The sequence below is a fragment of the Abramis brama genome, assembly GCF_963993115.1.
Source record: "Abramis brama genome assembly, chromosome: 25".
Lineage (NCBI taxonomy): Eukaryota > Metazoa > Chordata > Actinopteri > Cypriniformes > Leuciscidae > Abramis > Abramis brama.
Genome location: NC_139987.1, coordinates 1,997,501 through 2,021,729, shown reverse-complemented (window position 1 = coordinate 2,021,729; position 24,229 = coordinate 1,997,501). Strand labels below are relative to the sequence as shown.

The 24,229-nt window shown below is 40.3% G+C and overlaps 2 protein-coding genes across 4 annotated transcripts in view; both read left to right on the top strand.

The window, feature by feature from the left end:
- Positions 1–1,347: 1,347 nt before the first annotated feature.
- hmgcs1 (3-hydroxy-3-methylglutaryl-CoA synthase 1 (soluble)) lies at positions 1,348–12,638 on the top strand. 2 transcript variants are annotated; one of them, XM_084103615.1, is made up of 10 exons: positions 1,348–1,485; positions 4,109–4,566; positions 6,251–6,376; positions 6,542–6,706; positions 7,834–8,002; positions 8,322–8,492; positions 8,593–8,699; positions 9,702–9,827; positions 9,929–10,077; positions 11,050–12,638. In XM_084103615.1, the coding sequence occupies exons 2-10, from the start codon at positions 4,119–4,121 to the stop codon at positions 11,134–11,136; spliced, it is 1,548 nt and encodes a 515-aa protein (XP_083959741.1). In that variant the 5' UTR covers positions 1,348–1,485; positions 4,109–4,118; the 3' UTR covers positions 11,137–12,638. The 2 variants fall into 2 exon arrangements, with proteins under 2 accessions (XP_083959741.1, XP_083959740.1); XM_084103614.1 differs by lacking the exon at positions 1,348–1,485 and adding an exon at positions 2,313–2,453.
- A 10,935-nt stretch (positions 12,639–23,573) lies between these two features.
- The window catches only part of tln1 (talin 1), an 82,160-nt gene continuing 81,504 nt past the window's right edge, over positions 23,574–24,229 (top strand). For both annotated transcript variants that reach the window (XM_084105514.1, XM_084105513.1), the window contains exon 1: positions 23,574–23,741. The gene's annotated coding sequence lies outside the window, so the exon portion shown is untranslated. The remainder of the gene's footprint in view (positions 23,742–24,229) is intronic.

The window sequence follows — 24,229 nt, the reverse complement described above, 5'->3', positions numbered from 1 at the left end:
TTTAGTTTAGCTATGGCCTCTTTTACTGTGGTGATGGAAACCAGTAAAATCCTATACACCTTTGCCTTGAAACAAGTTTGTAATGTTGTGATCCACCTGGGAGGTGTGTTTTCTTTTCTTTTTCTTTTTTTATATATATATATATATATATATATATGTATGCATGTATAAAAGCTGATTATATGTAATCTGCATTACATAATCAGATTCCAAGAATTACTTGAAAATCGATTATAATACATTTTAAAATACTTTTTTTAAACGTATTGATTACATTCACACAATGGCAGTAAATTATTCATCATTTATTTATTCTTCCTAATTCTTTTTTTAAATGCACAAATTCATGTAATTTCATATTTAAATGTAATGCATTCCCAATTGTTTTTAATTCTCAAAACGTTTTTGTCATCCGAACCTCTTTTACTAATATATTTATTTATATTTAATGTAATGTTTAATTCAAATCATGTTGTTGCTAACAAAGAATAAACTATATTTTCTTTCTTGTTATATATATATATATATATATATATATATATATATATTTGAAAATAATCTTGAATATATATATATATATATTCAAGATTATTTTCAAATTATTGTGATTAACAGGTCATTTCATTTCATTTAAACTTTATCAAGAAAGTCATATTAACGTTACCTATTTTTCTTAATATCTTATAGATTACATATCAATCTACGATTTTTGTAATGTAAGTCTATAAAGTTTTTTTTTTTTTACTTTTGCATGTTACTTTGCTCTATTTTAACTTATATATTCTTTATTCTTTAACTTTGCTCTATAGTAACTTATATACTAACTAGACCACTTAAAATGTCTTGAGAGTTAGTTTATCGTTATTGATTTAGTTTCTGTTGGTCAATCAATCTCTCCCATTTCTATCATTTACATGTCATCTTAATAATCTAACTGGTAAGGAGGAGGAAGGTATAGACATTGTTATCAGGTATTTTCAAAATCTTATAATACGTTTCTGAATATGTTCACTCTAAGGATTACCTTAAATGTAATTTCAGTGAACGCTTGACTGAGATGTGACGATCCTCCGATATGATGCGTTTCATCGTTCAACCTCCTGTAGTCATGGAAACGATATTATGCTTCCCTGCCGATTCGCGCAGAAATGGCGAGCAGAATCAGTCGTGCGCTCTGATTGGCTGCTGCTCTCTCACCATACACCGTCATTCGCTCACACCATTGAACCACTATGCGCACCTCGTCTAGCGACCCTCCTCTCTGAAGCGCTCATTGGCTAAGAGCGTAAAGGGGCGGGAAGATGAGGACCTTCAGAACGCGTTCTATGTTTTGATTGGCTGTAGGGGAAGCGCTCCAGAAGCAGACGCGCGCGCTGCACAGGTATCGTCCGGCCGCCGTGTATAAATAGTATGTCTTTAATACCGTCTTTAACGGCCGTTTCACTCAATGACAAGCTCTCTTAGGAACTGAACACAGTTATAAAGGTAAGTCCAATCTAAATCTGTTTTCAACAACAATAATGTGCTTAATTCTGACGTAAAGTTTATCTAAATTAATGTTAAAGCCTGTTTTATAAAGTTTCTGGCTACACTAACGTTACATTAACTTCAAAATGACTGATGAATGAAGGACTTTCTCTCGATAGTTCAGCATGCACTTGAAAAGCTCTTTTATTGATTTTTTTAATATTTTTTTTAACTTTTATTAAAGATGAATAATTATTCTAAAATACATCATAAAAAAAGAAAGAAAATGAAATAAAATATCGGCGCAACGCTAATAAAATCTCCATGACCAACTTTCTGAATTAAATTTAATATGAGCGCTTTTGTATAACTTTACAGATATTTATTTTTTCCTTGTGAAGCTAAAATCTATTGATCCTCCGATCTCGTTTACTATCAGAGTACTAGTGACTACTAATGTTAAAGATGGGTGAATTCAGGGGACACTTTTGCTGTAAAAGTGAAAAATTACTGGGGGAAAGTGTCTCAATCACCCTGAAATAGCAGAAACGACGTAAATTGAATATATTTCAAGCAATGCCTCGCGCCAATCCATACATTTAAGTATAGGGTTAACATACATCTAAAGTTTATTTGATGTTTACTGAAAAAAAAAAAATCAGAAAGCAAAATAAAACATAATATTGGTTGAAAAACGTTTCAGGCATTCATTACAGGTTCGTAATCAGGCGTCCCGAATATTAGGATTAAAAAAAGCAGGAAATTCTTGCTCGTTAAGTTACACACTGAGTGTGCGCACTGTGTAGTGCGCAGTGGAGACGCGTGTGCGTGGAGCGCGCTCCTCCGTCAGCGGAAGACGGTCCGTCGACAAACACTGCTCGACCACACACACTCATCACACTTCTGACCTTATGAGATCTCCCCCCGGACGGCTCTGAGCTCACCATACAGCAGACTAGCTATAGAAACTGATATATGATTGTAAGGTAAGAAGAAGTGTCCTGTGTGTGTGAGGTCGTGTGTGTGTGGCAGTGATGAAGGTGTTCGCGGTCTGCTAGTGACACATGTAACGTTAGGTGGGGTCATTGCCTAGACCCTTTCCAGAATTATGACTACTGCTGCTGGAATGTATATGTTTAATGTAGATTTGCGTTTATTAGTTACTTATTGAAATGAGTTATTATGAAAGCGTTTCCACATCCCTGTGAGGCTGTGAACGACACGACAAACCCGAACGCTTGATGTATAGCGCGTTATTTACTTATCAGTGAAATGATTAAGAGGCTAAGATAGTTACAGAGGAATGATTATATCATCCAAATCAAACCAGGACAACAATCAGTAATAGTGTATTTCATATTGACTAAAGTCAACTAGTTGAAAGAAACATGACAAGTTAGCTGTTTTTACCATATATATGGATATATTTAAAAATATCTCTGTTTTTAACCATACAAGACAAGATCACGTGATACCAAAATGCATTTACTTCTGTTTATTGTTCAGATGAACTCTTTTATGCACATGCCCTGGGCGTAAATAAATCAATACCAGTAGTGTTTACTAGGGTTTTTTCCTGTTTTTTTCACATTGACTGGTCAAGTGTGTTTACTGGACATGGAACAGGACAAGTTGCTCCGCAGAGCCATATCTATGTAGGTTAAAGGTAATGTCCTTTCCCCAGTGAAGGGTTAATCTCATTAGAGGAGAGCAGAGCTCCAGTGGCTCACAGGCTTTGCCATGTGCCTCTCACTACCTATGGCTCCTTCCGCTGGATGTTGCACACATATATTTGTTTTCATTTTTCAAAGGACTTGCCGCTTGGCCGCCTTGTAGTGTTTATGATGGTCAAAAGATTTTTTAAATGTTTTTGAAAGAAGTCTCTTCTGCTCAGCAAGACTGCATTTAATACAATAAAAACAGTAATACTGTGAAATATTATTCAAATTTAAAATAATGATTTTGAATAATAATGAAATTGTTTTCTATGTGAATATATAGTGAAATGTAATTTATTATTCCTGTGATCAAAGCTGAATTTTCAGCATCATTACTCCAGTCTTCAGAGTCACATGATCCTTCAGAAATCATTATAATATGATGATTTGATGCTCGAGAAACATTTTAGAGAAAAAAAATATACTTTTATTCTCTAAGGACACATTACAATTGATCAAACGTGACAGTAAAGACATTTACATTGCTACAAAATGATCAAGTTTTCCACAAAAAATATGAGGCAGCATAACTGTTTTCAACATTGATAATAATCATAAATGTTTCATGAGCATCAAATCATCATATTAGAGTGATTTCTGAAGGATCATGTGACACTGAAGACTGGAGTAATGATGCTGAAAATTCAGCTTTGATCACAGGAATAAATGACACTTTACTATATATTCACACAGAAAACAGCTGATTTAAATTGTAATAATATTTCTGATCAAATAAATGCAGCCTTTCTGAGCATAAGCATCACAAAACATGATGAAATATGTCCCTCTGCATCATATCTGTGATCTGCACACTGTTCTCTAGACATCAGTGTTGTCACTCATCTAGTGGGACCGGTTCTGGTAACCCTGCTCTCTGTGAGTCCGTGTGCTGAATCATAACGTCCTGCACGCTTTTGTCTCAGTCCATTCAGAATGCCTGGATCACTCCCTGCAGTGTGCGAGGCCGCGTGGCCTAAAGATGTGGGCATCATAGCGATGGAGGTGTACGTGCCCTCTCAGTTCGTGGACCAGGCCGAGCTGGAGGAGTACGACGGCGTGGGGGCGGGGAAGTACACCGTCGGGCTGGGACAGGCCCGCATGGGTTTCTGCTCGGACCGCGAGGACATCAACTCCCTGTGCCTGACGGTGGTGCAGCGGCTGATGGAGCGGAGCGGCCTGTCCTACGACAGCGTGGGCCGGCTCGAGGTGGGCACCGAAACCATCATCGACAAGTCCAAGTCCACCAAGACGGTCCTGATGCAGCTGTTCGAGGAGTCGGGCAACACTGACGTGGAGGGAGTGGACACCACCAACGCCTGCTACGGGGGAACCGCCGCGCTCTTCAACGCCGTCAACTGGGTCGAGTCCAGCTCCTGGGACGGTGCGCTGCTCTCACACACACACACACACACACAACTGGGTCGAGTCCAGCTCCTGGGATGGTGCACTGCTCTCACACACACACACACACACAACTGGGTCGAGTCCAGCTCCTGGGACGGTGCGCTGCTCTCACACACAAACACACACACACACACACACACACAACTAGGTCGAGTCCAGCTCCTGGGACGGTGCGCTGCTCTCACACACACACACACACACACACACACACACACACACAACTGGGTGGAGTCCTGCTCCTGGGACGGTGCGCTGCTCTCACACACACACACACACACACACACACAACTAGGTCGAGTCCAGCTCCTGGGACGGTGCGCTGCTCTCACACACACACACACACACACACACACACACAACTGGGTGGAGTCCTGCTCCTGGGACGGTGCGCTGCTCTCACACACACACACACACACACACACACACACACACACAACTGGGTGGAGTCCTGCTCCTGGGACGGTGCGCTGCTCTCACACACACACACACACACACACAACTGGGTGGAGTCCTGCTCCTGGGACGGTGTGCTGCTCTCTCTCTCTCTCACACACACACACACAACTGGGTGGAGTCCTGCTCCTGGGACGGTGCGCTGCTCTCACACACACACACACACACACACACACACACAACTGGGTGGAGTCCTGCTCCTGGGACGGTGTGCTGCTCTCTCTCTCACACACACACACACACATACACACAAAACTGGGTGGAGTCCAGCTCCTGGGACTGTGCGCTGCTCACACACACACGTGTCTGTGAACCGTAGAGCTCACGTCTCACCACAACATCTAAAGACAAATATTCATATTTCTAGTTAAAGAACAATCGGGCAGTGTGAATTATTATTTTTTTGCATTGTAACACTTTTTTAGGGCAGTTAAGCATGTCATTACTGTAAAAAAAAAAAAAAAAAAAAAAAACTGTAATTGAAATAATGTTTTGCATTTGGCACATTTTTTTTCCTTGCATTGCATCCAAGGTAGATGTTTTGCATTCCCTGGGAACTGAATTTGGTGTTCCTAGCAGCATGCTGTTATACTACATTAATGATTATACATATATACACAGTAGGCAACATTTGAAGTGGATCAAAATAGTTCATCAAAGTTGTCCTAAGACAAGAACGGGTATTGTTGAAAAATTAATGTATACCTTTGATGAAAGGTTTTGATCCAGTTCAAATGTTGACTAATATATATATGTATGTATATATGTGTGTATATATATATATATATATATATATATATATATATATATATATATATATATATATATATATATATATATATATATATATATGGTAGTATTTGAAATACTGCCTTTAATTTAAATGATACAACTTTTTATTACAGTAGTGAGAATCAACATTAAGAATAATGGGAATTACATATTCAGAGTTTAAATAAACTAAGAATTTAGGGTGGGAAATATCCTTAATTATTAGAGAATAATGTCGCAATGCAAAACATCACAACAGTCCTAAAACATGCTTCATTACCTGCCATGCAGAATATATTATATTTGGGTTAGTTTTTATGTCAGCTCTTATTTTAGGGTGAAATGTGACCGGACCACATTCATTATAAAAGGCTGTATTTTGAGTTGAGTTGTTCTTCTACTGAGCATTGAGTGACGGACTGGTTTTGATGGTGCAGGACGCTATGCTGTGGTGGTCGCTGGTGACATTGCGGTTTACGCCACGGGCAGCGCCAGGCCCACAGGGGGCGCCGGAGCCGTGGCCATGCTAGTGGGACCCAACGCCCCTCTGGCCTTTGAGAGAGGTATGAGGCCTGCCGCACATCAGCTGTCATGACCTTTCTCACACTCTCACACAGCTCTAACTAAACAGGGTCTGTGTGAGGCCGAGGTTAAAGTTCACACTATATTCATGCAGAAATCGGCTTTATTTCATCAAGTAATTGAACTGTAATCACATATTTTCACAGGGCTTCGTGGGACACATATGCAGCATGCGTATGATTTTTATAAGCCGGATATGGTGTCCGAGTATCCAGTGGTGGACGGCAAGCTCTCCATCCAGTGTTACCTCAGCGCTTTAGACCGATGCTACTCCGTCTTCAGGAACAAGATCCACGCCCAGTGGCAGAGAGGTGGGCCAATATATCCACATATTCTCAAACTATGGAAATCAGTCATTGAGTTTCTCTTTTATTTATTTATTTGCATGTATTTATTTGTATTATTCTGCCATATTGTGAAAGTAAATCATGACTGAGGGCTGCCAGATAGCAAAAATTATCATCAAAAATTCCAGACACAAATTTTAACATATTAATATAAAAACTTAATAATAAGTGTCTTTAACGACTATGTACTTTCATTTACATGTATGATACATTGCACTTATTGTGTACATATACTTATTGTGTACATATACATTGCATGTTTTTACATTGTTCATGTATTTAAAAAGTGCCTGCATGTAATTACAGCTGTTATTCATTTCTGTAAAATAGTCACACTGTTGACCCCTTAAAGTGGAAATGAAGCAGTCAGTCAAGTTTACATTATTTAGTAAAATGATTTCCACTTTAATTAATTAAAAATATATATAACAAACACGATTAATGTAACCATTTTAAAGAAAAAAGGATGTTTTGTTATAGCTTTTGGAGCAGGGGCGCTTTCATTTTGCAATACCACAGCGTGTGAGTCACAGGAACTTGACTGACCGCTTCATTTCCCCTTTAAACCCACTCACACCACTAAACCTGTCCTCACCTCACCTGTATCCTGCTTAATAGCAGCACAAGAGTTTGACAATACAACAACACAATAAGTATATTTTACCAAACAATTATTTATGATGTAAGTACATATTAGTTAAAGGCACCTAAAATTGGAAAAGCATGCTAGTATTAAGGAGTCCCTTTATTTTCCCATATTTCCTCCGTCATGCATTGCATGCTGGGTTATAAACCTTGATGATGGACATGTACCTGATTGCTAGTGTAAAGATTTGTGTTCACATTATCGGCCAAAATGTCCTCTTTCAGTTTTCACTGGCTAAACTTTCAGTCCATCTCCAATAAATACGACTCATGCCCGTTGTTCCAGATCTTCTGAAGCTATGTGATATCTCTGCGAGGAACAGACTGAAATATAGGTTTCATCTTTTCTTCAGGATCTATAAATGCACATCCCAACAGAGCCAGACACTATCAGAGAAGATTAGAGGATTTTGACTTCTTGCTCATTTTTTGATGTTGTGTTTCAGAGGGTGTAGAGAGGCGCTGCAGTCTTGAAGACTTTGGCTTCATGGTCTTCCACTCTCCTTACTGCAAACTGGTCCAGAAGTCTTTGGCTCGCCTGATGCTCAACGATTTCATGTGTCATCCCAGTCCGAACACAGAGAGCGGCCCCTTCAGCGGACTGGAAGCTTTCAGGTTAGTAGGCTCCTTCAGCTGACGGTAAAAAGAGTCGCTCCACATGACGCTGAGAAGTGCACTCAGTGGTCACATTTAACGTTAATTAATTGATCCCATTTTTATTTAAAAGAAACGTTCACCACAATGGAAAATTCTGTCATTATTTACTCATGTTTTTTTGTTGTTTTTTACTCAAACCCATATGCTGTTTTTTAATGGAAGACAAAAAGAGAGATTTCGAAGATTCTTCTCTCAGCTGTTTCCATACAACAGCAGATCATAGTGGCCGCATCTTAAATAAACCAAACGTTTTACATTTCTTTACTTTTTTTTGCAGAGACGTGAAGATTGAGGACACTTATTTTGACAGAGATGTGGAGAAGGCCTTTATGAAAGCCAGTTCAGAACTGTTTGAGAATAAAACCAAAGCGTCTCTCCTCATATCCAACCAGAACGGCAACATGTACACGCCATCAGTGTACGGCTGCTTGGCTTCAGTTCTCGCGCAGTAAGTGTCACGGGTGCCTCGTCTTATTTTCATACAGCATTCATGGTTATGTTCAAAGCCACTGTAAACGTGATTCTTATTATTTTGTGAATCTCCACAGACACACACCGCAGCAGTTGGCAGGGCAGAGGATCGGTGTGTTTTCCTACGGCTCAGGCTTTGCTGCCACACTCTACTCCATCAGAGTCACACAAGACGCCACACCTGGTACACACACACGCACACACACAGAAGCGGTTTCTATTAGAGTGTGACTCCCCTAAAATAAGGTGGGCGGTACGACCAAGCTCACAGTCATGGTACAACACATTTTGTGTCACTTTTATGTGGAATTTCAACCCAAAAATGTTTAAGATATATTGTATTATAGAATGCATAACAATGTAGTCATGCCTATTTTTTGATAGAGTGAATTAAATGAAAAGAACAAATGAATGAAATGAACAAAAAACTCTTTGATATATGCAAACCTTTGCCCGCACTGAATCAGCTGAATTCTGTATTAATGTGCGGTATTACATTTGCAACATTGCTTGGCAACTGTAAAAACCTAAGGTTACAGTAGCTATGTTTCCATCCACCTATTTGTATGTTAGAACAAAAAGCTGGATGGAAACACCAAGATTCACATAACTTCTAAAAAACAATTGTATGCGCTCAAATGAGGAGGATGTTCTGAAATATCTGAACCAAAGTCTGTCATCCAAATGGTTCTGCATAACGACCTCCCAGAACCATCTCACATGCAGTATCTTACCTGGTTCCTGCGACTTTCATTCTTATTACAGATATTTTGTCCCAATTTCCCAGGAAGTGACAATTTTGTTCAGTGCAGTCTTAACTAAAGTGTCTGCCCGGATGCAAGCTGTACGTCACGTCAAAATCTGAAGAATCCCAATACAATCACTGATGCTGTCTACAATGGATATGTTGTGTAGTGCCGAGTCGCAGAACGGGAAACGGCTCCATTTCGGATGTACTGTTTCCGACAACAGGACATTTGGATTTGGAATATTTTTTTATAATGTTCAGTGTAGACAGCCAGTGTGGACACAGAATTACACCTTTGACACATGCGCCGCGCAACGTGTTTATAAGCAACACAGCCGCCTGAAGTTTCTATAAGAGGCTAGTCGTATCGCCCAGCCATTGTTAGCTCAAGGTTGATGACAGTCAGTCAGTTGTGCTAACGTACATCTTCATTTCAAGGCTCTGCTCTGGATAAGATGGTCTCCAGCCTGTGTGACTTGCAGGCCCGACTGGACTCTAGAAAGAAGGTTTCACCGGGGGTTTTTGCTGAGAACATGAAGCTCAGAGAAGAAACACACCATTTAGGTAATCAAGCGTTTGCGTTCTGTTCTTCTCGCATTCATTTTTGTCTTTATGAAAATCTCTCGGGTCCATTTGACGATGTGATGTTTCTCATATTCCCACAGCAAACTACATCCCTCAAGGCTCTGTAGAGGAGCTCTCCCCGGGAACATGGTACCTGACCCGTGTGGACGAGAAGCATCGCAGACAGTACGCCAGACGCTCGATGAACGACCACAGGCCTCTGGAGGCGGGACTGCTCACTGCAGCTGAGGTGCACACTTACCCCTGGACCAGTTAAACATGTTCATTCAGCTAGAAGTAAAGCCCATTCACGTGTGCATTGGGGTATGTGTAGAGCACGTGATGTCGATTTAATCATTTTTACTGTACGCGCATCCAGATTATCGACCACAACACATCTTAACCCTCTGGTGCTCTTCGCGTGTCGGTCAAAAATGACATTTAAATTAAATTAATTTACTATATTTTAGTTCGATACTGTTTTTTATTTAATATTTTGTATTTTTAGGGGATTTTATGATACTAAATTATATTTATGCTGTATTCATAATCCATTTATTCACTTTTTGAGCATAGACCTGAAAATTTAATTTCTTCAGGATCTATAAAATTTAAATTTTAAATTGTAATCTTTTAATTTTAATTAAATTGTAAATGCTTTAGAGCTCAGACTGAGGAGCACTCTCTTTTCAAAGACGACACTTGGCTGATTATTGCTGAAGTGAAAAAAAGTTTTAAAAAGTGAACTTAAAGTTACAGAATTTTACGTTTATTGTTAAAAAAAATTGCAAAAATACTATTTTCACTTTTTATATGAAACATACGTTCAAAAAATGTTTTACTCTAAAACTGTGAGAAAATCAAAGCCATAAATCTAAACAAGTTGTGTTGAACATTTGAGCCTGATATCTCCAAAAATTTGCTTTCTGTACGTTTTTGTTTGGCCGCAGTACCAAAAGTTTCCACTAGATGAAATTCGTAGATGAAAATTTGTACCATTCCGATGAAGAAAAAAAAAAAAAACGCACAATTTTTCGCAGAGCACCAGAGGGTTAATACCAGGTGTAAACGGGGCCTGAGAGCGATTGCCGTGTTCATATATGCCTAAACGAACCCAACTAGAGGAGAAAACAACCAGTTCTGAAACAAACACTCTTTTATTGTAGTAAATCAGTTCTAAGTGTTTTGTGTTTGGCTGATTGTGTTTTTCTGTCCGTCTCAGCATATTCCCAGCCCGCTCAAGAAGATGCCCCGTATCCCAACTACCACAGCTGGCCCTGAGGTGGTCATCAGCAACGGGGATCATTGATTACCTCTGTGAGGTGCGGGTCGCATTGAGGACACATGATCTGGAGAAGAAACTAGCGAAAACAGACCCCAGGACTTATCACTCATCAATGAGTCAAATCAAACTCAAAGCTTTTTAAATGTCCCAGGACAGAATTAGTTCGACCGTCACTGTGTTGAAGATGAAGTGTTGGTACATGGGAAGGTTTCTCCGCTGCTCAGAGTCTTCTATGCAGATATCCTGACTTCTTTCATCCTTTTAACTTCAAATATCTACCTGTCGGCATTCACAAGCTCCTTGTTGTCCATCCTGTCAGTTACAGCAGACGCTTTAGGCCAGCCGAGAACTGGAGGGTCGGAGCGTTTGTTTTAGGGAAGGTCGACCCTCGTTTTTAATTGATCTAAAAGCTTCAGTTTTCACACTCATGACTGTATCGCTCTGTCCTCTCTGTCAGGATTTGTGTTTTTAACTCTTTCTAGTCAGTCTTATCACCATGGCCATGTCAGGGAAATGTGCCTGGATCACATATTAATGAGCCATACATGTAAAGTTTTAATTACATACAGTAAGTTCATAATTGTTTAGTTGCTGCTAAACTGGCTTCTGTTGGCATTTATGTCCTTTGAAACGAGAATCATAAGTAGATAATGTTCATTTATAATGAACCCAGACCAGGAAATAAAGTCATGATTATTGTTAGAGGATAAAAGATTGATGAAAACATTAAATGTTATAATCAGTCACACTGGTAACAGCAAATTAATTTGGGATAGTTTTCGGTATTGAAGAGAGAGAGTCAGCTGTGGACTCGCTCTGTCACAACTTACCCTAATACTCACTTCCTTGATCCGTTGAGAAATGATGTGAGCTGACGTCATCACACCTTTGACCTTTGATTGTTTCAAACACAGAGCACTTCTCAGCAATGATGCCGCTGTTTCAGAGATTTATTCGAGGAGAGAAGCAATATTAATAATTATACTACAATATTGTAGACGTTCGCACCTTAAAGCCTTGATGTCAGAGGGCTTAAGGCAGATATTATAGGCTAAAAGCAAAGATGAGATATTTTCAGACAGAGATTACGCTTAATTGCACAAACGCTGATAGCAAGATGGCATTTCCTTCCAGAACGTTCTTCAATCTGTGGGTCCATGTTCACATCTGCAGAAACTGCATATCCATCAACTTTGAGAAGCCTTATTCTAACCATGTACAAAACACACAAGGGTTTATTCTGTAACTGTATAGAGGTATTGTTCTTTCTGTTCACTCTGCTGCCAGGACATGCCGACTGTAAAGATGTAACTTGAAACAGTCGATGTTTACAAGAGGTTTCCCTGAGATCAGATCATGCCAATAATTGGCAAGTAATGTACAGTACTAACTTATATTTGCAGATGGGCAAAACTTGGAATCTGATCAGATGCAGCTTGTAGAAAACGAGCTGTACAGAGGACGTGTCTCAATTTACATGGGAATCTGATCATGTGTGAACTGAGGATTAAATGTTCTTTTGCTGACGTCTCTGCTTATGCTTATGCTTTTGCATCCACTGAATTACTGCAGGGCCGGGGTGATGTCATGTATCATAAACATTTACATATTTAACATGGGCTCTTTGCCTAGCCAGCAGTTACAGACGGGCTTGAATACACAGCTGTTGGTCCAGTCCTGTGTGGACACGCAGAAGAACACACACACACACACTCCTCACACACATGCGTCTGGTTTAGTGCTGTCTACAAATCATTTATATTTTTGTAGGCAGCGTTATTGATTAATATATCCATTGATAAATGCTCCAAAATATGTATCACTTACTCCTATTGCATTTCATATGCAAGTATTTGTTATTTAAAGTCCCCCTGTGGTGTAAATCAAGCTTTTAGTGATGTTTATGTGTCTATGTGGTGTTTTTAATAAGAATAAGACATTTACAGTTATGCATTAGGCAGACGCTTTTATCCAAAGCGGCTTACGTTGCATTTCAAGGCACACATTTACATTCTTACCAGCTCTTAGAGCTAAGATATAATCTATATAATATAGGTTATAAAAATAATATAATAAGCTACGATATAGATCAGATATAAGAATAGAGCTTTATTGTCATTGTAAACAACGAGATTACAAAAAGTCACCATTGCTCAGCAAACAACAAATATTGGAAAACAATAAGTACACATGGGATTAACATAAAATAAATAACAAAAATACGGGATGAAAAAGCAGCAATATGCAATGATGAGATGAACATGTTAGTCTGTGGACTGAGATTATTGAGCACTGAGGTGTGGTGGATTATGGGTAGCAGAAGTGGTGTTCAGGATTGTCACAGCCCTGGGAAAGACACTGTGTTTCTCCGGGAAGTCGGAGTGATATCCCTGTGTCTCTCCCAGATGGCAGAAGGGTAAACGGCTGGTTTGGGTGGGATGGGCTTTATGAGGTTCTGATGTACACCGAGTCCAGATCTCGTAGTTGGGTCCCGCTGATATATCTGTGCTGCTGTACTTACAATCCTTAAGCATTCTCCTGTCAGCCTGATTACGGTTACATGACGTCATACGGTGTGTTATTGTACTGGCGATGGCACTGACAGAAGTTCACCAGCAGTCTAGGGTGGTCCAGTGGAGCTCCTCTGTGAACCCTCAGAAACACGTGACCCTCTCCACTGCTTCTTCATCTGTGAGGAGCGTATTGTATTGTGTATTTTCCCAGCCTTACTGTGTTCTGTCCATTCAAAAATACAAACATTTTTACACAATTTGCATGTGTGTGCATTTAGCCCCAACTGGTGTAGTTTCGTGATTAGTTTGTTTGGAACTATTGTGTTAAATCCTGGCATAGCTGTTATAGTCCGGTCTAGATGCTCCAGAACAGTGTGTGTAAAACCATGGAAATCTCTTCATCTGTCGATCTGTTTGCCTTGCAAGCAAACTTCAGCTGGTCCATATTTGCAGGAGTGAAGTTCCTAATGTGCTTTAAGACAAACCATGTGTAAATTCATAAGTCGACAGCATTGCTGAGTATTTTCTGCTTAAAACTGCAGTGAACCAAAGACAGTCTCAAAAACACGCTTTGAAATCGCTGGTGTTTCTGACGTCACAAACTACCTTGTAACCAATCAGATCAACGTGTGATCGTCAACGAGTGGATCTCTGAGCTGAGTGAGTGAGTGGAGGCGGGGCTCATTTGCATATTCATAGAACCGCGTATAGCCTACTAAATGAGGCAAGGGTGTCGAGTTACATTCAAGCTGGAAAAAAACGTTTAAATATGTAATTTTGGTGATCAAAGATGAGTTTTAAGGGATACAATGATTGACTACAGGGGACTTTAATAATTGGCACATCAGGGGTTAAGCGGCTGGAAATAGGCTGTACTGTACATGGTTTATCTCTTGACCTTTAGCCCAGAGAGGGCCTTGGGGACACTCCAAGATTGTGACATTCAGGGCTCTGACTTCCTGCCTGACAGCACTGAAAACAACAGAGTTTATTGCTCAGGAACTACACTTAAAATGCCAACCACACTTTGTTCTCTAAAACATTCACTGCTCCAGATCAGGGGCCTCATTTATAAAACTGTGCGTAGGATCCTTACTAAAAGTGTACGTGCGCCCGAAAGCCAAAAATGGCGTACGCAAAAAAATATTCAGACTTATAAAACCGTTCGTACGCCAGAACCTGCGCAGAATTCACTTTATAAATCCCAGTCAGCGGAAGATTGTGCGCACATGCGTCTCCACCCCGAAATAACCATATATGGAGCTTACAACGCCTAGTTTTACTATGCATGTCCTCATCTGCATATAATTTGCATATAATTATTCATCCACGTGATAACGTTTAACGGTACAAGACACATTACATTAATAAAAATCAAGTAGTTGCCTATCCTTGCCTTGTTTTTGAATACATAAATCAAATAGTGTAAAATACATTTCAGAGAAAGTTTTTTTCTCAATCTTTTCCACTGGCCGAATTGTATTTTTAATTGATTTCTATTTTTAATGGAAACGGATAGACCTTGTGCATTATTTGCACTAAACTATTTTCTCAGACAATCTGGTATTATCACGATAAGCAATTATCTCTGTGGTTAAAACATTAAAACACAGCACGCCACAGGAAAAGTGTTCAAAAGCATCGCATCCACAACAAATATTTCTATTGATTGAATATAAAAAATGTTGTAACTTCTCAGTATGATTTCATGTTTAAGTGTTTAAATATTTGAATGGCATATTTAATCTAAATGTTTATATCAGAAGTAAAACATAGTTTAAATCATTATTTTATTTATTTAAACTGCACTAAACGGCCCAACGCGCTCGCTGGCGCGGACATTTAAGAAGGGATGGATATTTGCTTCAAGTGACAGGCTTGGTGAGTGAAATTATATTTGTTTTATCTTTCTGTAGATGTTTAATTTTCTGTCTAAAAGTGACCAAAAAGACACTAATCTCCAGCTCACCATCGGTGTCGCCAAACTGCTCCATCTCCAAAACGTTCGTACGCATGGGTCAGAGTTTGCGTGCAGGTGCGCAAATTTTCCCGTCAAGTTTGTTTTTATAAATCACAACTTATGCGTCGAAAGTGGCGTACGCCTCTTTCAGGGCCTGTTTTGTGCGTACGCAACGGTTATAAATGAGGCCCCGGGTCATTTTCCGTTTCCTCATCATAGCCAATGACAATCCCTGCAGTGGCGGTTCTAGAGGGGGGCCAGGGGGGGCCAGTGCCCCTGTGACAACAAGCTTGGACCCCCTTGTGGCCCCCCTAAATGTGGAGTGTGAAATAATTTTTACAAAACTATTTTTTGCTATCGTTGTTTTTCACATCCGTTATTAGACAGTGGCAACACGGAACACAAATGTAACCCTAGAGGGACTGCTTAAATCGGATCTGCAGGTTTTTTTCTATTCAGAAGTTGGTGGATGTTTTGCGCGAATATTATAGTTAAAGCAAAGAAGGAAATATAGAGGTGAGTAAAGTTGTTCATATGTTGTATTTGTATTAAATGCATTACAGAAGTGTAACGTTAGATCAGCTAATCTTAACCTGGCCGTTTGTTAGTTTGTGGCAGTTTGAAAAAGGATAAAAATGATCAACAAACTCATGGTGCTGAGTATTTTTACTTAAACAGGGATGCAAACAGCGCGCTTTTCTGCGCCTCTTTTTCACGTCAGTTTGGGTGACTTGGGTCTGATTATAATTTCACAAAGTCATCTGAAGCCATTCCATAGCTTAATGTGAGGGACAGAAGTCTATTTACATCATTAAATTAAAGTTTATGGAAACTCGTTTTCCCTCATCTGTCAATCATTCTCCATTCAGTATTCAAACAGCGCGCGCGCCTCGTCCGGTACAGCAGGATGCACGGTAAAACTCTCTCCAATATGATATATTCACATTATAATGCTTGATCTGTAGATAAAAGGCTGTGGATTTGCATAAAATGACTTTATTTTGTGTATTTGTATTTTATGTTTGTTGCTGTTTTAAAACGACTCGCTACCGTGTGCCTGTTCACACCACAAGGACTAATCGGCATCAAACGCATAATAACTGGAATTTAAAACTTCACTATGTGAAGAAACAAGCGCAGCGCTGCACACTGAGACTCCACGTTGCTTTGAGCACATCATGCTGCACCCGCGATGCGCATACGCGCTTTGTGCGCTCTGTTTTGAAGCGTTTCATATTATCATGGTTTTTCCTATATTTTTTATACCTAGCCTGCACAATACATTTAAAATAAGCATAATTTAATTGTATATTATATTGTATGCACTAAAGCTGGTGAAAACCTATCTCAGGTCCACAATGTCAGATGACAGATTAAGCAATTTAGGCGTTCTAAGTATTGAGTCAAGGAGGGCAAAGGCCTTAAATCTAGATGAATTTGCTGTAAATTTTTTTGCAAAAAAACACAAAAATCGTAGAATACAGTTAATGTGACTGATTCTGAATATGTAATGCAAATCTAAAAAATATAATGGAAATGCAAATACATTGTTGAATGATTGTAAACATGGTATTTTGCCTGTTAATGCCTACAGTGCAGTGCAGAAAATGATATGACAACAATAAGGTCTAAATGTAACTGGCCCCTCTAACAGTACAACTGGCCCCAGCTTGGCCCCCCCAGTTGAAATGGTCTAGAACCGCCACTGAATCCCTGACAGAATTATATTAATCAATATAATTCCGGCACTATTTCATCATTTCTGTGGTATCCGCAAAAAGTTATTGACTGTAATAAAACTGAAAGCGATTCAGTGATGTCAAGGCTGTAATGTGATTGGTTATCAAGACACACTGTTAGGCTTTCTCCAATGATAGAGACACAGATCCAGCATGGGAAGCAGGACACATCAACTCGGTTCTGCATGAGAACACAGCATCAGCAGCTGAAGATCACGAGCCACACACACACACACACACACACACTGGCAGAGCGAGACTCTCCAATACAGTGCTGCGGGCTTGATGTATTCTTGTAGGAATCGAGCATTTCAGCACTTCCGGTTTCATCGTCATGTTTATTGTGTGACAGTCGTGAAATATGTCAACATTCTTGTCTTTTTTTGCTGCTACTTGAAATTATGAGGGATTTTCCTTTGGACAAAGAGGAAGTTATCAGGATTTTTGAACAGATGGTTCCCAATAGAAGGTTAAAAATGTGAGATCTAAAAGCATTAGTTAACTTCCTTTGTCAACATTAACTAGTAGTGAAGAATACATCTAAAGCATTTATTAATCATAGTTAATGCTAATTCCAACTTTAATTAATCATGAACTAATAATGAAGTTGTATTTTTAACAACTAACATTAACAAATATTAATAACTGTAGCAAATGCACATGCTCATTGTTAGTTAAAGGGGTCATAGACTGGATTATTTTATTATTTTATAATGTTTCCTGGGGTGCCCTTTTAATGTTAGTATGATTTTAACATAAAAAATTGTCATAATTTAGAAATAAAAGGCATTTTTCCTAGCCTGATTTTAGCCTCTGATTTGAACGCTCTGTTTTAAGGGGCATGTCTGTGTGAGACTTCAGTGTAAACGCCCACTGCTGTGATTGGCTGTGAGACTTCAGTGTAAACGCCCACTGCTGTGATTGGCTGTGAGACTTCAGTGTAAACGCCCACTTCAGTGTAAACGCCCACTGCTGTGATTGGCTGTGAGACTACAGTGTAAACGCCCACTGCTGTGATTGGCTGTGAGACTTCAGTGTAAACGCCCACTGTTGTGATTGGCTGTGAGACTTCAGTGTAAACGCCCACTTCAGTGTAAACGCCCACTGCTGTGATTGGCTGTGAGACTTCAGTGTAAACGCCCACTTCAGTGTAAATGCCCACTGCTGTGATTGGCTGTGAGACTTCAGCGTAAACGCCCACTGCTGTGATTGGCTGTGAGACTTCAGTGTAAACGCCCACCGTTGTGATTGGCTGTGAAACTTCAGTGTAAACGCCCACTGCTGTGATTGGCTGTGAGACTTCAGTGTAAACGCCCACTGCTGTGATTGGCTGTGAGACTTCAGTGTAAACGCCCACCGTTGTGATTGGCTGTGAGACTTCAGTGTAAACGCCCACTGCTGTGATTAACTGTGAGACTTCAGTGTAAACGCCCACTGCTGTGATTGGCTGTGAGACTTCAGTGTAAATGCCCACTGCTGTGATTGGCTGTGAGACTTCAGTGTAAATGCCCATTGTTTGTGATTGGCTGTGAGACTTCAGTGTAAATGCCCATTGTTTGTGATTGGCTGTGAGACTTCAGTGTAAACGCCCACTGATGTGATTGGCTGTGAGACTTCAGTGTAAACGCCCACTGCTGTGATTGGCTGTGAGACTTCAGTGTAAACGCCCACTGCTGTGATTGGCTGTGAGACTTCACTGTAAACACCAACTGCTGTGATTGGCTGACATGTTTGCATATGAAATAGCTAGTATTACATGTGGAACTCTCTCTAAAACTGTCCAGATAAACTCGCGCTGTGTGATTGACAGCTTGGGCAATTGGAAAGGGAGCGTTCTTTGATTGCTTTCTTTATATAATTTAATCACAGTTTAAATACGATTATTTTCATCCTACTAAGAGAAACGACGTGAAGTTGATTGTTTTGACGCCAAAATTTACCAAATAATCCACAGTGAAATACACCGAATACAAACAAATAATGCACTGCTGAAACATTCACATTGCTGGGGAAAACCCCCCTATCTTAGCATTAGGATCGTTTGGAAGGTAATGGTATTGATCCTGTATCGATCTTTTCTTGTTCTCATGTCACTGTTCACTAACGCTCCAGTGGGCGGGGCCCAAAGCTGAAGTGTGACGTCACAAGTCTCCACTTTTTAGATCCTGTTGTTTAATAAAAGCAGTTTCTGGAATAACAAGAAAGTTTTGAGTTTTGAAACTTACAGGGTATTTTTATAGTATAACGAACTCTGAACTGTGAAAGGATCAAGAAACATTTGAATTCTCATTCTATGACCCCTTTAAGTAAGAATTAACAGTGTTATTTTTCTAATAATCATAGTCAATTATACGCTTGATCATCCCAAGCGTCCGCTGCTACGTCGTTTAGAATTTGTAACGGATAAACTTCAGCCATTGTTACGCAGAGTTGAAGACTAAGTGGTCATTAGAGAGAGAAAGAGAGGTTAACGCATGTGTGAATTACCCGAGTGTGTTCGTCTCTCAGATAACCAACTAATCTTAACTATTGGGGCTTTATTGTGTTTCTAAATACATGCATGGATACCCCATGCAGATACAGTTGGCTTTTATTTCATACAGTGCTTTATTATTTTAATCCTGTTGGATTCATCTCTGCACCATTTTCTTCTTTGTGTGGTAATTATTCTGCTGATTGCTGCTCGAGACTCGTGTACGCTGTGTTGAGATAGTGTTCTCATTTGAACCTGAGTAGAAGCTTGGACCCGGAAACAGTTTTCGCACTGTCAGGAGTTAAAGGTGCAGTAAGCGATACGGTGCTGAAAGTGGCTCGGTCCGAGCAGCACAACACACTTGTAGCCAATCAGCAGTAGGGGGTGCGTCCACTCATGATGGGGGAGGAGAGAGCATGAGCCAATCAGCAGTAGGGGGCATGTCCACTCATGATTGGGGAGGAGAGAGAGCCAATCAGCAGTAGGGGGCGTGTTCACTAATGATGGGGGAGGAGAGAGAGCCAATCAGCAGTAGGGGGCGTGTCCACTCATGATGGGGGAGGAGAGAGAGCCAATCAGCAGTAGGGGGCGTGTCCACTCATGATGGGGGAGGAGAGAGAGCCAATCAGCAGTAGGTGGCGTGTTCACTCATGATGGGGGAGGAGAGAGAGCCAATCAGCAGTAGGGGGCGTGTCCACTCATGATGGGGGAGGAGAGTGAGCCAATCAGCAGTAGGGGGCGTGTCCTTTCATGATGGGGGAGGAGAGTGAGCCAATCAGCAGTAGGGGGCATGTTCACTCATGATGGGGGAGGAAAGAGTGAGCCAATCAGCAGTAGGGGGCGTGTTCACTCATGATGGGGGAGGAGAGTGAGCCAATCAGCAGTAGGGGGCGTGTCCACTCATGATGGGGGAGGAGAGTGAGCCAATCAGCAGTAGGGGGCGTGTTCACTCATGATGGGGGAGGAAAGAGTGAGCCAATCAGCAGTAGGGGGCGTGTTCACTCATGATGGGGGAGGAGAGTGAGCCAATCAGCAGTAGGGGGCGTGTCCACTCATGATGGGGTAGGAGAGAGTGAGCCAATCAGCAGTAAGGGGGCGTGTTCACTCATGATGGGGGAGGAGAGTGAGCCAATCAGCAGTAGGGGGCGTGTCCACTCATGATGGGGGAGGAGAGAGATTTAAAGAAAGACTGTGGAAAGAGAGATGTCTCTGAGAAACATTACAAAAGAGGAAAGCTCAGAGGAATATCACTGGAAAAAGAAGGGTTATTATGATCAGGGAAGAGCTTTAGGGGTGCACGTTTTTCACGTGCTGTCGGAATTATCGTACATACTAGTTTCCTAGTTAAAAAATTTGACATGAACGCCGTCACAAGTCAAAATTTGAATGCGATGAGCTCGTAATCAAGACCTCAGAACTGGGAAGTAGGAAATTTCCAATAGCACGTGAAGGCAGCGTAATACTAGAGAAGCTGCTGGAGAGACCTCAGCGGGAACGCCTGAAAACAGACGGGAGGTTAGGCTGTTTCTACTCCATACGAGAGTAGCATTGGATTTGAGTGTGTGCTGCAGGCGACTAACAACCAACTCTAGCTTGTACTGTGTGTTCGTTCATCATCTTCCCTTTATTTTTCATGAAGCATTATTTTGCTTCACTTCTGCTATGATAAAAGAGAGTGAGACACTCTTGCACTGTGTGTTTGTATTTTTAGGGGCGGAGCAATGAAGAGAGGGGTGTGTTTGTTTAGGTTGATTACAAATATCAACAGTGTTCAACAATGATTTTGAGAAATCGCATAATTTGAGCACTTAAAGTGAGAGCCAGTGGGGCCTGGAAACAACGCCGTTGTGATGCCAAACCCCCTCATGGAAGAAGAAAGCATTGTGTTTTTAATGCTTTATTTAGTGACACAGTCACACAACAAATAAATACAAAACAACAGCAATAACTAGATGTACCGCATGGCGGTACAAAATATGACCGCCGCTCAGGCCTGCACTGGCTTTCCACAAAAATAAATGACGTGGAGCAATTTGGCTGTATTGCGTGTTTATGTATATACCTAAAAAAAGTAGTAGTATGTGCATGTCTGTGTATGTGTGTGTGTTTGTGTATGTGTGTGTCTGTGTGTGTGTGTGTGTGTGTGTGTGTCTGTGCGTGTATGTATGCGTGCGTACATGTGTGTGCGCGTGTGTGTGTGTTTGTGTGTGTGTGTCTGTGCATGTGGATTTGTATGTGTACAATTTGTATGTGTGTGTATGGGTGTGTGTCTGTGCGTGTGGATGTCAGTGTGTGTGCATGCTTGCGTTTGTTTGTATTCCTGCATGTGTGTGTGTGACAGTATCATCCTAAACCAGCAACCCTTCGCTCAACACCACCATCTACAGGCCGATGAGTGTACAGTCACTAAATGTGCACATAAATGAATTTATTTTATACCCTCCCATGGATGAAATTCTACGAAACTTAGCATACCCCCAGAGGATGTCAAGTTAATCATACACATGAAATATGGTGCAGTTCTGAACATCTCAACTGAAGATAGGGGCGATTAAAGCAGAATAATATTGCATTTTCATTTTTTATGGGAAGGGGCGCAAATCACAAATCAGTGATTATGGGCTAGGTTGATGTGGGCCCTTAAGACCAACATACCATAAAAATGTCTACGCTAGCGGCGGTCATAATAATAGTAACAGTAAAAAAAAATCTGTAAATAAATAATGGTAATAATAAAAATATACAACAAAATAAAAGACAAGATATTGGAAGCTTGAATTCTCCAAATGAAAGTAAGTGTGCTTTGACACTTTAGTGCACACCCGGGTTCGACTGACGTTAGAGTTCGGTTCGTTTGGATGAAAGCTGTTTTCCACTTGGCTGCTCCAAAACTTTTTGCTCCAAAAATCAGGACTAAACAAGTCAAAATCCAGTTACGTGTGCAAACTAAGTACACTGACGCTACACTGAGGAAGAAGAGTCTTGTTGATTTTCACTTTGCTTTGGGACTCCAAGAAAGAAACAATGTTTTTAATGCTTTTTGAATGGTTTCACTACTTTCCAGGCAGCGAAGTTGCATCTGAATTTATGTCAAGTTTGTGACATTTTCACATGCGAGTTCCAAATGAAATATAGTAGCACACGATGAAATGGACTGTTAACAATGCTTTTTAATGTTTTTAAAAAAAAAAAAAAAACACTAAGACAGTATAAGATGGTGTGTAAAGTTTCAGAAATGTTGTCAAAAATAATTTACCCTAATAGGACAAAGTCATTTATAAATGATGGCACCCTAAAAAAAAGGGTCAGAAGTCATATGTAGAAAACTAATTCTGGAAAATTATTTTAGTCTTAAATATATGTAAAATATTTATTAAGTCATTAATTTTTTTCTAGCGGCTCTTTGAACAGATCTGAGGCGAGTGTACACATTTGTTGAACACTAGATGGTGCTACAATCATAATGCTTCTCCCATCTAAACAAATATAAAGCAGTAGGTCAATTATTCGACTAAACAATGAGGAGCTTCTTTAATTCCTCTGAATAGTTATCTCGTTAAAAAGAAAATGCTTATCCTCGTTACATAGGCCAAAAGTGTTTAAAAAGTTGTACCGTTTTTAGATCTAAATTACCTACATGTTACATTGGGTCGTGTTCCCAGCGTAGTAAAGCAATTTTAAGGAAGATTAAAAACGTAAACAAATAATTTCAGAGGCCTGAATCTGTGAAGCAGTGACGTGTGCGCGTGCGCGCGCGCGGCAGGGTGGAGTTTAACACACCGCCTCAAAGCAACGGTGCAGAAATCACTTCTGACTGACATTACACATATACACACACACACACACCAGCGTTTACTCTACGGGGACCTTCTGCTGGGGGACAGGGGTGGTGAAATATTGGTTATTGTCCGAAGGTGGACAACTAGAGATCGAAGAAATCCGAGGTAAGAACAAAAACCTATTCCCTTTCCCAAGTTGACAGACTTGAGCTAAAGCTGCTAAACTTTTTCAAGGGTGGGAAGTTTCCTTCCGATGCGAAGATCTGAAAAACTCAACATATGATACACAATACCACGCTGAATTCAGGCGTTAAACGAGATTTGGATCGATTTGGACTTTAAAAACGCCTTATTTCGACGGTTATTCTAGAGACGCGGTGAATAAGTCTATAGACGCGACCTTAGCACATAAAAGTTGACTTTTTCCCTCAGAGAGACTCGGACGAAATATGCTGGATTCTTTTATAACGGAAGAAACAAAGATGGGGCGTTTAACTCTCTCTCTCTCTCTCAAAAAAAAAAAAAACCGCTATTAAAGTAACGTTAACTTACGTTAACTTACATTTGAACGATCAGTGATGTCGGTCGCTCCCATAAGTGATTGATTATGGCCTACAGTTGTGTAAAGTGACTGATTATGGCCTACAGTTGTG

Bases quoted from the DNA above. Each gene is read 5' to 3' on its own strand.
- hmgcs1 (XM_084103614.1), top strand. The intron at 6,377-6,541 runs GTATGAGGCCTG...ATATTTTCACAG, and splicing joins CCCTCTGGCCTTTGAGAGAG to GGCTTCGTGGGACACATATG. The intron at 9,828-9,928 runs GTAATCAAGCGT...ATATTCCCACAG, and splicing joins AGAAGAAACACACCATTTAG to CAAACTACATCCCTCAAGGC.